At 34.7% G+C, this 15,461-nt stretch overlaps 1 protein-coding gene across 1 annotated transcript; it reads left to right on the top strand.

Annotated features, from left to right (window-relative positions):
- The first annotated feature begins 20 nt into the window (after positions 1-20).
- On the top strand, positions 21-14,918 carry LOC136812779 (kelch-like protein diablo). The gene is made up of 10 exons (XM_067069302.1): positions 21-210; positions 6,186-6,481; positions 6,865-7,083; positions 7,608-7,834; positions 9,436-9,545; positions 10,627-10,820; positions 11,797-12,003; positions 12,602-12,833; positions 13,571-13,828; positions 14,498-14,918. Exons 2-10 carry the CDS (start codon positions 6,238-6,240, stop codon positions 14,697-14,699), a joined length of 1,893 nt encoding a protein of 630 aa, XP_066925403.1. The 5' UTR covers positions 21-210; positions 6,186-6,237; the 3' UTR covers positions 14,700-14,918.
- Positions 14,919-15,461: the final 543 nt, after the last annotated feature.

Here is a 15,461-nt window from a genome sequence, read left to right as displayed (position 1 = left end):
GGTAGCCGACAAAAAACGACAACAAAAATGGTAGATGTAAAAGTTGGAAAAAGTCGGAAAAGAAAAACTTTTGAGCGGAAGTGAAAAAAAACCTTTGCTGATTTAAATTTACATTAAACGAGTTAAAGTATGCTGTTTGAATGAGAAATGGGAGATGCAATGTTGAAGACAAATTGAAGATCTAATAATAACACAAAAAAAAAATTAAAGGTAAACTTTTTATTAACCTTTTATCAGTTTATTAGCATAATAAAAAAGGTTCTATTGGCTATAAAGAAGTTGGTCTAATACTGACATTCCTCATCCATAATTCCAGCACCCTTTCCAGAGAAAAATAGGAAGGTTGGAATCACTGGACACTGATTGAAAAACTTTATGTCCCCCCTCTCCTCCAAAGGAACAAAGTTTCAATCAGGGATTCCAACCTTCAGTCTAGACTTAAACTCGTATACGTCAACTGCTCTAACTTGGGACTCTAAATTGGTCGAAACATAGGACTGACTGGTTACTGGTAATATCTGGCCTGTATTTTCACTTAATGTTAAATTTCTTTGACAAAAAATTTAATTTGTTTTGACAGCTACATCAATATGCCTTCTTACCTGTCTTTAAAAATATAAATAAAAGTAATCACGGAAAAGGACGCGAAAAAAAAAGACATAAGTGTGTGAGAACAGAGCAATCAAACTCGTTAGAAAAAGTACCATTAGAAGCCATAAAAAATCAACCTGAATAAATGCAATCGAAATTCCAGAGAACTTCATAATTCCCCAAACAACATTACATTACTATGTCAAACTCCCATCACATAACGTCAGAGTAGGCTATGCTTGCCACCGAAGAGGTTTATTTGGAAAGGGTAATTATATTTTATTGTTCGCTTCTTCTTTTTTAAAGATTCGCCGGGTTGGAAAAGTATGAATTTCTTTGTACATATTTTACCTACTCCAAATATTTAGGAGGCTGAGTTTTAAACGAATCGTCAAGTTGAAACGAACGATAAATGTATCAAGGTCTGTTTTATTTACCCCCTAGTGACTTAACAAAAGAGACTTAACTCGATGTTACAATCCAATTATTGAAAGTTTGTCTCGGCCATTTTATAATGAGCGAGACATATGTTCTCTGATTACGCAATTTTCATATTGACATTTTCGAGGCATTTTGATGTAACTGTTTGATAACTCCACCAAGTTTATCAATCATCAGTGAGGCTGGAACTTCGATTTTTGAGGATTACGATTTTACCAGTTTTTTAGCAATTTTTGCCTCGCTAACCCAAATCTCTCAACCTCTTTACCTTGAGGAATTGAAATTAGAGTTTTTCAGTGTTCCAAAAAAAACGCACAGCAGAAATTTTTTCATCTTCACAGGATCGATTCTCAACAACAAAATACATATTTGGGTCTTTGGGTTTGTTTCTGACATTTTTCCTTCAAAGAATAGTTATCACTTTCCTTTTGCCCTTGAGCAAGCGAGAAAAAAATGATTAGCTCGCGTTTTTGCGCGGGCAAATAAAGATGAGGCGGCAATCTTGGGTGCTACTTAGTTTCCGACATATTATGCGCCCACGATAGAATGGTCCAGACACAGGGGTATTCCAAATGATAAACTATGTTGTATATATGTAAGTGTTTATTTTCTGAGATATACAAATAGTATATTGAATATTATTAACTTATTTATTTAAGTATTTTTGAGCGCAAATTTAAATATATGGTTAAATAAAAAACAAATGATAACAGTTTTATTTATTCCTCAAACCCCTGGGAAAAGTTTTTTTGACGACTTAGCTATTTTACAAATCTTGGAAAAGAACTCCCATAGGAATTCCGATACCTAACCCGATTTGTTAATTTCAGAACGGCTTTAAGAAAGACATTATGGCAGATAATTTTAAAAGTATGTGTGTAATTTATCGATGTTGATGGCTTGTTGATTCTTTAAAGAGAAAAGATATCAGGTATAGCTTTTTCTAATCCTGGAATATCGAGGTTCCAGCTACACTGATCGTACTTTCTGTCATAACACGTCATGATAACTTTCACTGATAGCGCGCGCTTTTTAACTTTTTGGACCTACCGGGAGGTCCTTTAATTTGACCGTTGTCCGTTCGTCTGTTACAAGCTTTTCTCGGGATTGGCACATTAGTTTTTTTTAATTTTTTGCACAATGATACAAAATGGCAATGCCTGAAAAGTGACGGAGCCCGATTTTTGAAAAAAATTTTTGGGGGGCAAATTTGGGCCAAAAACTACCTAAAAATTAGGTTTTTTGGACTTTGTGCAAAATTGCTTCATTAGTTTTTCCTGATTTTTGGCAGAAAGATAGAGTGCAAGGTACCCTAAAATGTGGCTGAAGTAATTTTTCTCGGAAAATTTTTTTTCGTCGTCAAATACGGATTTTCGCAAATTTGGGCCAAAAACTACCTAAAAATAAGGTTTTTTGGACTTGGTGCAAAATTGCTTCATTAGTTTTTCCTGATTTTTGGCAGAAAGATAGAGTGTAAGGTACTCTAAAATGTGGCTGAAGTAATTTTTCTCGGAAAATTTTTTTTCGTCGTAAAATACGGATTTTCGTTTTTTGGGGGAAATTCCCTTTTACCATTTTCCTGTTAGCAGCTTTTCTCGCGGGATTGGCTCATTAGTTTTTTTTTAATTTTTTGCACAATAATACAAAATAGCAATGCCTAAAAAGTGACAGAGCCCGATTTTTGAAAAAAATTTTTGGGGGGCAAATTTGGGCCAAAAACTACCTAAAAATTAGGTTTTTTGGACTTTGTGCAAAATTGCTTCATTAATTTTTCCTGATTTTTGGCAGAAAGATAGAGTGCAAGGTACCCTAAAGTGTGGCTGAAGTAATTTTTCTCGGAAAATTTTTTTTCGTCGTCAAATACGGATTTTCGCAAATTTGGGCCAAAAAACTACCTAAAAACAAGGTTTTTTTGGACTTGGTGCAAAATTGCTTCATTAGTTTTTCCTGATTTTTGGCAGAAAGATAGAGTGCAAGTACCCTAAAAATGTGGCTGAAGTAATTTTTCTCGGAAAATTTTTTTTCGTCGTAAAATACGGATTTTCGTTTTTTGGTTGGGGAAATTCCCTTTTACCATTTTCCTGTTAGCAGCTTTTCTCGGGATTGGCTCATTAGTTTTTTTTAATTTTTTGCAAAATGATACAAAATAGCAATGCCTAAAAAGTGACGGAGCCCGATTTTTGAAAAAAAAATTTGGGGGGCAAATTTGGGCCAAAACTACTAACCTAAAAAAAAGGTTTTTTGGACTTTGTGCAAAATTGCTTCATTAGTTTTTCCTGATTTTTGGCAAAAAGATAGAGTGCAAGGTACCCTAAAATGTGGCTGAAGTAATTTTTCTCGGAAAATTTTTTTTCGTCGTCAAATACGGATTTTCGCAAATTTGGGCCAAAAACTACCTAAAAACAAGGTTTTTTGGACTTGGTGCAGAATTGCTTCATTAGTTTTTCCTGATTTTTGGCAGAAAGATGGAGTGCAAGGTACCTTAAAATGTGGCTGAAGTAATTTTTCTCGGAAATTTTTTTTCGTCGTCAAATACGGATTTTCGCAAATTTGGGCCAAAAAACTACCTAAAAAATAAGGTTTTTTGGACCTTGGTGGCAAATTGCTTCATTAGTTTTTCCTGATTTTTGGCAGAAAGATGGAGTGCAAGGTACCTTAAAATGTGGCTGAAGTAATTTTTCTCGGAAATTTTTTTTTTCGTCGTAAAATACGGATTTTCGTTTTTTTGGGGAAATTCCCTTTTACCATTTTCCTGTTAGCAGCTTTTCTCGGGATTGGCTCATTAGTTTTTTTTAATTTTTTGCACAATGATACAAAATAGCAATGCCTAAAAAGTGACGGAGCCCGATTTTTGAAAAAAAAAATTTGGGGGGCAAATTTGGGCCAAAAACTACCTAAAAAAAAGGTTTTTTGGACTTTGTGCAAAATTGCTTCATTAGTTTTTCCTGATTTTTGGCAGAAAGATAGAGTGCAAGGTACCCTAAAATGTGGCTGAAGTAATTTTTCTCGGAAAATTTTTTTTCGTCGTCAAATACGGATTTTCGCAAATTTGGGCCAAAAACTACCTAAAAACAAGGTTTTTTGGACTTGGTGCAGAATTGCTTCATTAGTTTTTCCTGATTTTTGGCAGAAAGATGGAGTGCAATGCAAGGCACCCTAAAATGTGGCTGAAGTAATTTTTCTCGGAAATTTTTTTTTCGTCTTAAAATACGAATTTTCTTTTTTTGGGGGAAATTCTGTTTTACCATTTTCCTGTTAGCAGCTTTTCTCGGGATCGGCTTATTAATTTTTTTTCATTTTTGCACAATGATACAAAATAGTAATGCCTAAAAAGTGACAGAGCCTGATTTTGAAAAAAAAATTTGGGGTAAATTTGGGCCAAAAACTACCTAAAAATAAGGTTCTTTGGACTTGGTGCAAAATTGCTTCATTAGTTTTTCCTGATTTTTGTCAGAAAGATAGAGTGCAAGGTACCTTAAAATGTGGCTGAAGTAATTTTTCTCGGAAAATTTTTTTTCTTCATAAAATTTTCAAAAAAGACGACCAAGTTACACAATGATAAAAGAAAATAAATCAGACGTTTTTGCATTGTTCTAAAACTTATTGTGTTTGCTCACTACCAATAGTAAAATGTAGAATGCCTACTTTTATCTGATTTTTATCAACTGGTAGGTCCATTCAGCATGTTGCTTGTTTGTTTTCATTCGAAATATGACCCGATATGATTGGAGAATAAATTTTGCCCGAGGGGATTAAAAAATAACAAGTGTGTAACTTGCTGTGCGAGTGACTTCAAATGCTCCATTGTATTGCCACTAATTTGATCTTCTTCTTTCCAGACATTTGCGTGTGTTCCACTACGGATTTTTTTCATATTTTGATTTAAAAGTCTACTCGGTGCGAAAGAAAAATTGTGTATTTTGTACTACGCCGTTTATTAACTCAAATCAAAACAAATCAAATGACTTTGGAGGTTCGCTGAAATGGTGGCCGAATTGCCGTCCCATGTTTTGTCAGATAGTCCCAAGTTAGAGCAGTTGACCGTATCAGGATTAGAAACTAGGCTAGTCTTACCTCTTTTATCTTTCCCTTTTTGCAACAATACAATACTGTAAGTATATACTCTAATATCGACATCTCTTGTCTAATTCCGAAACCCTTCTTTATCCTCTCTGATCACTAAGCAAAGATAAACAGTTTCAACCTTTCTCTAAATTTCAGCTGATAAAAAGGGTGTCGGAATTAGAGGAGGGGTGTTGACATTAGACCAAGTTGCGGTACAGCAAATACTGATAAGTTGACATAGCACATTGACAAGTAATCCCTGAGAGCAGTTTATATCGAAATCTGCAACAAAAACGGTCTCTTCTACTTATTGCTTCCGGGCGCTCCTTCACAGCTGTTTATCAAATTTCCACCAATGAGATTGCCACATTTCACACGGTCCTTCTTTTTGGCACCCTTGGCATCTCAATGCCTTGCGTGAAGAGCAGCTGTAAAATCTCACCCTTCATATATAGTTGTTTGTGAGAACGTGACAGTCTTTTGAATAACTAATTACTCCAGCAGTAATTTATTTAAGTGGTTTTTTTGTTATTTGAATCTCTAACATTTTCTTTCAAAATGGCCACCTCGCCAAACACTCCTAGTCTACATCACTGGACTCAGCATCAAAAGAATTATCAAAAAGCAAAGTTCCACATAAAAATATCGACTCTATGCAATCGAGATTTCCAAAATACTACACTGCCAATGATAGGCCTTGACCATATGAGACTTCATGCAAAATTTGAAGTCAGCTACCTGTGTGATTGGTATTTTACGTCATCAATCATGACAAAGTCACAACGTGTCAATCTATAATTTAATAATACTTTCCAAATTCATGAAAAATAAAAAAAGTCTATCAAAAATATTAAAAATCTTTACTGGAGCCCCTCCTCCTCCAAAGATTTGCAAAATGTTAGAGATAGGTAAAGAGATTTTTGCGAAATAAAATTAAAAAGAGATTTTCGCAAAAAATTGAAATGTTCTTGACTTTAATTATTCATGATTTCTTCCCTTCCAAAAAGTTAAGTTACAAGGCAAATTTCACAGCAGCTTCACTAAAACTAGCTTCCGCCCTATTTAACACAGTTTTTTCTATCTTTTAGCCGATTTATCAGCATAATCTTGAAGTAAATTCCTTGAAACAAGAAAAAAAAAATGGCGGATCAACAACAATACACAACAGAGACTAACTACAAACCAACACCACCATCTGACACCAGTAAAACAGATGTTCATTTCAGTGATATTTCTCATCCAAAAGAAATTTTATCCATGTTAAATAATTTGAGGATTAACGAACAGTTATGTGACGTCACTTTACTGGTTGGATCAAAAAAGATTCTTTGTCATAAAGTTGTGCTGTCTGCTGCAAGCCCTTACTTTCAAGCTATGTTTACAGGTAATATATTTGTCTTTAAAATCAAATATTTCTATTGCTAGAAAATTTTTGTTTTGAAATTTAAATTGCTCTGCCCTTGGGATCCACATCGAGATACAACGTCAAAAATGAACTCTATCTAACGTCTCTATAAATAAAATGCAAAAAACACTGTTAGAGGAAAGTTGAGACAACCTAGTTTGTCAACTACAAAAAAATTTGGGAAATAATTTGAGCGTAAACTTATATTAGCGAGTGAAGTTTCGCTTGATTTTTGTGAATATTTTTTCAAATTTTGGCAGTTTGCTTCAATCAGTTCCCACCAAAATTAGGTCCCTTAAGGTAGGCAAATTAAGATTCTTCCCGATGGTAACAAATTACTTTCACCAAATTATCTTTTCCAGGTGGGTTAATGGAATCTCAATTATCAGAGATCAAAATGCACGTCCATGATGAACAAGCTTTCTCAGAAATTATCGATTATTTTTACTCGTCACGTATCGATATTAAAGACACTAATGTACAAGATTATGTCCCTATAGCTGGCATGTTACAACTGAAAAGATTACAACAAGCATGCTGCGACTTTATGAAAAGAAATATAGATGCACAGAATTGTTTAGGTATGTTAGAAGAGTGTCTATGGACCTTGAATTTATTCATTTATTTATCCATCTATCTATAAATCTGGGAAAATTATCCCCTTTTCTTTACTAACTATATCGGAAAATTGTTTCGGTTCGTTATGAAATGATTTTTCGCGGCATTTATTTTCAGTGTTGATATTCGAAATAGTAAAATTAGTCTCTTCGAAAATTATTTCTCTTAAAATTATGTATTGTATCGGATAAACTTCAATTTCAATTTCAACTTCAATTCAGATTCAATTTCAAGATCTTGCCTCATATGCAAAAATTGCTGTCTCGCAAAATTGAATCCACGCGAAGATTATATTTTCGGCTTAAAATACCCTGTAACTTTTGCCGTTTATCACAAAAAATGCCGTTTTCAAAATGGCACAATATTCGAATTATTTTTGCGGATTTGCGAAAATAATTCTAGAATATTTAGTGATATTTTGGCTCGTGATATTGAACCTGGTGAAAATTAATCTTATTAAAGTGATTCCTTTGATTATTTATTTTAGGGTTATACGAGTTTGCAGATTCTCATTCTTGTCAACAATTGGCCCAAGTGGCTTTTTCATATTCTGTCAACCATTTCAACGAGGTTCTTCAAACCGATAAGTTCTGTTCCATATCTCTTGACTTTGTCAACAAATTATTATCAGACAATGCCCTGAATGTGACGTCAGAGGAACGCGTTTTTGAGGCAGCAGTGGCCTGGATCGAGTATGACCGTGAAAGGCGAATGGTAAGGAGGGGCAGTTATTCGGGTCCATTAATTTTGTCAATTTGTCGATTATTGTTTTTAAATGACTTGTGCCTTTTACTCTGTGTGTCATTTTAGCTTTGTTGTTTGAAAGCTTATCATATCCTCAGCATTGATAGATAGATCGGAAAGTGTATAAAATTTATATATCATTCTAAAGTCCATTATTTACTTCCACTGTAAATTCTTTTCTTGCCAACCATGCCAGTCTTATTAGATTAATCTCTGTTGTGAGTGGTTTTCACATGGTAAAAAGATACACTCAGGTGCCGATTAAACGCCCCCCCCCCCCCCCCCCTGCTTGTTAATTTTTCCAACCCCCCGGACCTTATTAGGACCCAGCCGTTTATTAATTTTTGAAAAGATTCCCAGCTACCAAAAGGAAAGTTCCTTGTTTTGACCCTTTTTTAGGGTTTTTAAAGGTTCATTATCCGTATTAATTAGGGGGACCTAGGGGGACCGTTTATTTATTTTGAATTTTTTTTCCAACCCCCCCTTTATTTTGACCTCCCCGTTTATTCGGCCTCTAAGAGTATTGTGCATAACTAAAGCTACCATCATGTTAAACCACTCTTATAGTTTTACATGGTTTCCATAAGATAAGAAAATTTGAAGTGAACTGTTCCCACTATGTTGTTCGTTTCAAGTTATTATCAGTGGAGTACAAAGTTTTTCTGTCTCAGATAGTATAAAAGGAGCCTCTTTTTTCAAATTCAAGAAAACTCAAGAAAATTTAAGAACTTTTGTCTAATTTATTGTTTAAAGGTTTTATGGTACTTAAAAGTTTTAGTTTTACATGAGTGTTCCCGTTTCATATCAGACACATGTTTCATATCAGGACGGTGTCTCCTATTGTTATATTATGCTCGATTTCGTGCTGATGAATAAACAATAAATTGTTTTTCTTTACTTCTTTCTATCCAATATTGCTCCATATCCGTGTCAATTTAAAGTGAAAAAGCTTGTATTTTAAAATTGATGTGTAAAAATTGACGATATCAACTTAAAGGTTTTGTTTTTATATAAGAGTGATATCGTTTGCTTACTCATCAATTTTAACTCACATTGGATTGACACGGAGGTGGAGCTCAGAAAGAGGAAAAGAAAATTTTTTGATTATATTAGCATAATATAACAATAGGTAGACACTGTCTTGATATGAAATATGTGTCTGATATGAAACGGGAACACTTATGTAAAAATAGAATATTTAAAACAAAACCTTTAAAGTCTGAGACTTTACTTCAACCACTGTATTATAAAACCTAGCCTATATTAGACATCACCCGCGTTTTTTTCAACGCAATTAACGTCTATTCCACTTTGCGACTTTTTCGAATGTTTGGAGCCCGGGTTTTCAGACTCTAAACATTCGATTTTTTGACGTCACTCATAGCCTACGAAGCCCCTGCAGTAGCAAAGAAATCGAATTTGCGTCAATACACTTGAACGGCTTCTTCTATTTTTCGAAAATCATCAAAGTGGAACTCACTAAGAAACAGAATACAAAATCCCAGTTTTGGTTAGGTGCTCACTATATCAAACCATACAATCAACCGTGAAATGTTTATCTATTTTTATAGTGTCACGCGGCTCAAGTATGTCGAAACATTCGGTTTTCTCTGTTGACACCTGAATACCTCATGGATCGTGTGGCTACCGAAAGTGTCGTGCGTGACTCACGTGAATGCAGGTCTGTAAATTACACACACGCTTTTATGTAGACAAAGATTCTGGCTCAGACTCTTTTGTGTTATATTGTTGGCGAGACAGATAAGACCTACACAATACCCTTCTCATAACGTTATGAAGTGACACAATTATATTCCTATTGAAATCCCAATGGTGATAGAAATTCTATATTGTGATCCATCCTAGTGGGAATGGTTTTAGAGTGCAATTTTAAAACATTTAATTTGGAGTGGGGATGAAATATAAGTCAATTTCCCAGTGGGGGAATTGAAATATTTTTCTACCGGGGACGAAATTTTTGCCAGATTTTACAGTGGGTTTGGGGTCCCAGCCGGTCTGTGACACAGTGGTGTTTATAAACTTTTTTGTTAAAAAAAAAAAACCTTTGACTTTAGACGTTATATAGAGAATTGGCAAGACACAGAAATCGACTTCTCGTTGCCAGGTTTCCGGACTATCTTTATGAAATGTGCTTGAAAATTTATATTCTGGAGAAACGTCATTATATATCTTTATAGGTCTGGGGTTGTTTAGCATTCTAGTGCGTTTTCTGAAACATTTTCTTTGGCCACATCTGATATTATACCATATTTATTAGGTCAAGGCTAATCGGCTAATTTAAAGCCTCGACCTTCAGCAACCTGCAATCATCCACTAAATATTTGAGACAAAGGGGAGTTCCCCGTGTAATTTTGAACACCACAATTGATTTTTACACCACAATTGATTTTTAAGCGCCTTAAACTACAGTTGGAAAGTAGAGCTTTAACTCTGAGTTTTAACATGAATCTTAAGACTCAAGACCTTAGGATCTCAGGATTTAAAAGCTCAAATTTGCTCAAATGAGGCTTGGAATATAGCCTAGAAGCCACCAAACCCTCTAAAATCGAAATATTCAATGGAAGAAAGTGGAAGTACTAAAATAGCAATTCTCGCCCGAACTTTAAATTCTGAAAAACGTTAAAATACACTAAAATCTCAATATATTTCGAGGGTGATTGTGGTACCTTATAAAAAATGTGTACGATAGTACAATCATCACAATCTCCTGTATAACACATTGCATTTTTTTACTTTTATAGTGATTTGTTAATGGAAGCTATTGAATTTCGACTTCTACCAAAACGAAAACCACAATCCGCGGTCGCTCAAGTTCTGCCACGTAAAGCCGCGCTGACACAGCAGATTTTATATGTTGTCGGCGGCATGAGTCGACGTGAAGCGACTAAAAGTGGTGAAAAATATGATCCCAAGGAGGGACGATGGAAAGCTATAGGTAAGGATAGTTTTATAGTTCCAGCAAAGCAAAAAGGGTAATGGCGGAGTGTTGGAATGAGAAAATCCAGCTTAGGGGTATCTACAATCCCCCACCGTAATATTTGGCACAAAAGGGGAATTCCCTCAAAATTTAAAAACCGGAAGTGATTTTTATGTGCTTTAAAGTACGGTTGGAAGGTAGAGTTTTAACTCTGAGTTTTAACATGACACTAAGGATCTAAATGCTCAAAATTGTTCCAATAAGGATGAAAATATAGCCTGGAACTCCTCACAAATAGAAAAATCCAATGAAACAAAGTGGAAGTACTGAAACTGCAATTCTCGCCCGATCTTTAAATTCTGAAAAACGTTAAATTACCCAAAATTGCTTATATATTTTGGCGCCGATTGTAGTTCAGGCCTGGTACCTCACCGACTACACAATCGTGTGTAGAATTTCTATCAGTGACAATCTTATTTCAGGAAAATTGTGATTTCTTCTTTTGCTTTGACTCATGTGTGTTCTTTCTCAAAGTCAAAATTTTATTCATTTTATTTTTATTTTATAGCAATATATTTCTAGGTCTAATTGAACTCTATGAAACATTATTCTAGAGAATTAGTTCAGGCACAATGGGATCTAAACAGTTCTTGTACAAAAAATATTTTTAAAATATAATTTTTCATGAGGGCTTCCTTGTACCCTCCATTTAAAATTCATCTCGTCTGCTCTCTTTTTCCACTCTTTGATTTGTTCTCTCTCCATTTTTTGTCAAGTCGTCGGTGATATTTCACGTATTCAAATGACATTTTCATCATAAGCCTAAATTCGAAGGGAATTCGAAGGAAAAAAGACTTCTGAATTGAATTTTTTTCCATGTAAAGTTTTATCATTTATGATCAATTTTGCCAAAAACATGGTAATCTTTAAACTTAAAGTAGCTTCAAGATTTGTTTTTTTCTTAAACTATTTTTTTTATTTTTTTTCTTTTTAGCTGAAATGTCTATATCTCGTTTCGGAGCTAACATGGCTAGCCTCGGTTCTTCAATTTTTGTTTGTGGTGGTGGTGATGAGGCATCCAGGCTAAACACAGCTGAAAAATTCGATAGTTTTCATAACGTTTGGATACCGCTAGAGCCAATGTCTTGTAAAAGGAATGGTGTTGGGGTGGCTTCACTGGGCGGTAAAATTTACGCCATCGGTAAGATTGGAATACGGTCAACCCTCTCGATTACGAACCTCTACTATTCAAATCTTTCTATAATTCGAACGAAAATATCGGGCCCCACAGCTACATAAAGTAGCACAAAATGTCCTCTGTAATTCGAATCTATCTCTAATTCGAAGAAAATCTCTGGTCCCTTGCAGATCGAATTAGAGAGAGAGTCAACTGTACTTTGTTTTCTAATTTTTCCGAGAAAGATTTGTCTGTTCCTCACATAAGTTTAGCAGAAAAGTTTAAGATTACTTCATAACTATCCATAATTTTAGATAAAAATGCTTGAATTGAAATCTAAAGTAAATCTTGAGCAAAGTCTCTTTTCAACAATGACAGTGGTAGTTATTGAAAATTCTTAGCTCGTCTTTGAGACACATTGAGAGTTAATTCACTCAACTTCAGTTTTATTTTTTGGACGAGATGGAGTTTTTACAAGTTCTTATTTGATTTAGTTGGTTGGTCGTTAACCAGTAATAAAACAATTTCGTTACTTTTTCTAAAGAACGCGTCATTTTTATTACGTCAATTGACCTATTATTAAAGTATCTTATAAAAACTCCGTCTCTGTTATTTTTAACAGGTGGTTTCGATGGTTCTTCTCCACTGAGCTCTGCTGAATGTTACGATCCGAAAACCATGAAATGGTCTCAAATAGCATCAATGTCACAAGCTCGTTTTGGAGTAGGTTGTTGTGTCTTGAACGGTGAAATTTATGCTATTGGTGGATCAGACGGATGCAATTTGAGAAGTTGTGAAAGATATGATCCTGAAACCAACACGTGGATTGTTATTGCGTCAATGAGCGTTGCAAGGTATGATGGGATATATTCGAATATGATACCTTATTGGTATTATATTTCGCGCGTTACAAAATTGCCAAATTTCGCGAAATTTAATACCGTTTAAACTTTTCAAAAATACAAAATCGCGAAATTAAATACACGCGAAAAATTTTCAAAATAGGCCGAAAATCGAAAATACTTATTTGTTACACTTAGTTACTATTTTTGTCACTAGTTTTGATACCACTTTTGGTATGTTTACACCCAATACGTTGTGTTTTAAGCGACATCGGTCATTTTCTTTCTTTATTCCCACTTTTTGAAAATGCCCAATTTAGTAAATCGCGAAATTTAATACACGCGAAAATTTCCAGAAACTGGCAATCGCGAAATTTTGTAACACGCGAAATATAATACCAATAAGGTAGGTTTCAGTCCCCTAAATTAGTTACAGAAGTTTTCAGAGAGAAGGTTTCTATCTTCTATAACATTTAGTACTTCATAAGATAGTGATGATGAAATTTAGGGTTGGGCTTCATTTTATAGAATCTTGGCTGATTGTTTAACATCTGGTAAATCCATCTTAAGTTTCACCACCCATTATGTTTTAAATGATTGACGAATAGCGGAAGAAATAGGCCTTGAAAAAATTGCTAAATCATTTGATTTGCATAAGTTTGAATGTTTTCTTTAAAAAAATTACATTACTGTTGGTAAAATTTGAGTTGGTACATAATAATGAAAATTTTCATAATTTTTTGTCTCAGAAAACAGGTTGCATGCGCCGCAATGGGTGATTGTGTTTACGCTATCGGTGGTTCGGACATATACGCCGTAAGCGGGACATCTGCCGATCACGCCGGACGTTATCAAACGGTGGAACGGTATAGCCCGGATACAGATCAATGGATCATGGTTTCTCCCTTATTATCACCTAGGAGTGGAGCAGGGGCTGGAGTATTAGACGGGCTTCTTTACGTTTGCGGTGGTTTCGATGGTCACCAGTATTTGAACACTGTTGAAAAGTAAGTATTTTTTATAATTGTGTTTATTTTATATTCAATGTTATTTTGTTGAAGCAATGCTTTTATCCATCAAAAGAGTGATTAACCAACCGAAGTTAGAAGCGTTATATCGTAGTTGAAGTAATGAAAATTATTGTTTCAATACTGGCAGTTTCATGTTTTTATAAACAATCCTCAGTTGAAAATATTTTTTTTTTTTTTTTTTATATTCTATGTTAAATGTTTTTTCATGTCTGACAGATTTCGATCTCTGCGTAGTTAAAAAAAGGCTTTCCCGTCTGTAAAACTCTACCTCCTTTATTATTTTAAAACTTTACCTAACGTAAAGACTGCGCAGTATTGCAAGTGTTCAAGGAAAAGTAGATCTAGCGCTCTCGATGCATTACACAGCTATTGAGTAGTCTTACCATTGCGTATTGTACCGCTTTCAAAAAAGCTCGGATCAAAAGATTTTGTGTGGCCAGGATTGAGAAGCTTCCTCCAGGGGCTATATAAAGCTACATTGTAAAACTAAATTCTGTGAAAAATGAAGAAGCTAGTCTAATTTCTGAATTTTTAGTTATTGAAAAATTCAGCCCTCCAAGCTTTTCGTTTTGGTAGGTTTCACTATATTGCCAATCCATAGAAAAGGGTTCTAAATTAATATCTTTATTTCTTTGTAACTTTTAGATACGACCCTCTAACTAATCGATGGACCATTGGACCGCCCATGATTCAGTCACGTGATTGCGTTGCCGTCTGCGTAGCCACGTGTAAACGTAACAAACGGTTAACGACGGAACGTGACGTTCTACCGCGCTCATCATCTCCGTTAACTTTTTCATCAGCTTATAATCCGTTGAATTTGTCTAATCAAACATCAGCTAGTTGATATTCATACAATACGATTGGTTGGAAATAGTATTCGTTCTGGTGAGGAGGTGGTTTAGTTCCATGAGATATCATGACATGGATTTTTCATGGCAAGCTTTTTTTGGCACTATTGCAGAACACGCCTGCTCCAAAGATGTAAAGGTTTGAAAAACAGTGTCGAAAATCTTTGTATTTTTATGAAAATCCGCCAAAAAAGGAATGTTCGCTCTTACAAACATACTTAAAGACTTATCTTCGTTAGACGATACATAACTCGATAAATACAGAGGACTTCGGTATCTATCAACTATATTTGACTTTTTGATGAAATGAGGTCAATTTAAAAACTCGGTTAATTTTGTTTAAAGCTTCAGGCTGGCTTAGAGGTGAATTTGATTAACAGTGTTTAGTACTGGCCAACTTAACTTCTTTTTTCAGCCCGACTTGTTAAAACGACGATAATAATAGCGTTGAAGAGAAAAAGTTAAATTTTGAGCAAAGTAAGCCATTGAGTTTAAAGCCTGAAGGGCTAGAGAGGAATCTTCAATTTTCCAAGCAAGCAAAAGTAAATTTGCGCCGCATTTAGAATAACGGATTAAATCTTGCGCCTTCTTTATTTTCACGTAGCATACTTTTCGAAAAATGCACTGGCGATACTTTTTATTTTTCAATCAGGCGATCGGATGACGCGTTTCAGATGGAAATTACTGGCTTCATTTCCCATTCGAGAGTTCATCTCTAGCCTCTTCTGGCTTGAAATTCAATGTTTCTGCACTAAATT

This window comes from Clytia hemisphaerica, unplaced genomic scaffold (assembly GCF_902728285.1).
Source record: "Clytia hemisphaerica strain Z4C2 unplaced genomic scaffold, Clytia hemisphaerica genome assembly, whole genome shotgun sequence".
Classification (NCBI taxonomy): domain Eukaryota; kingdom Metazoa; phylum Cnidaria; class Hydrozoa; order Leptothecata; family Clytiidae; genus Clytia; species Clytia hemisphaerica.
The sequence above is the reverse complement of the archived record's forward strand: the minus strand, read 5'-3'. Positions and strand labels throughout refer to the sequence as shown.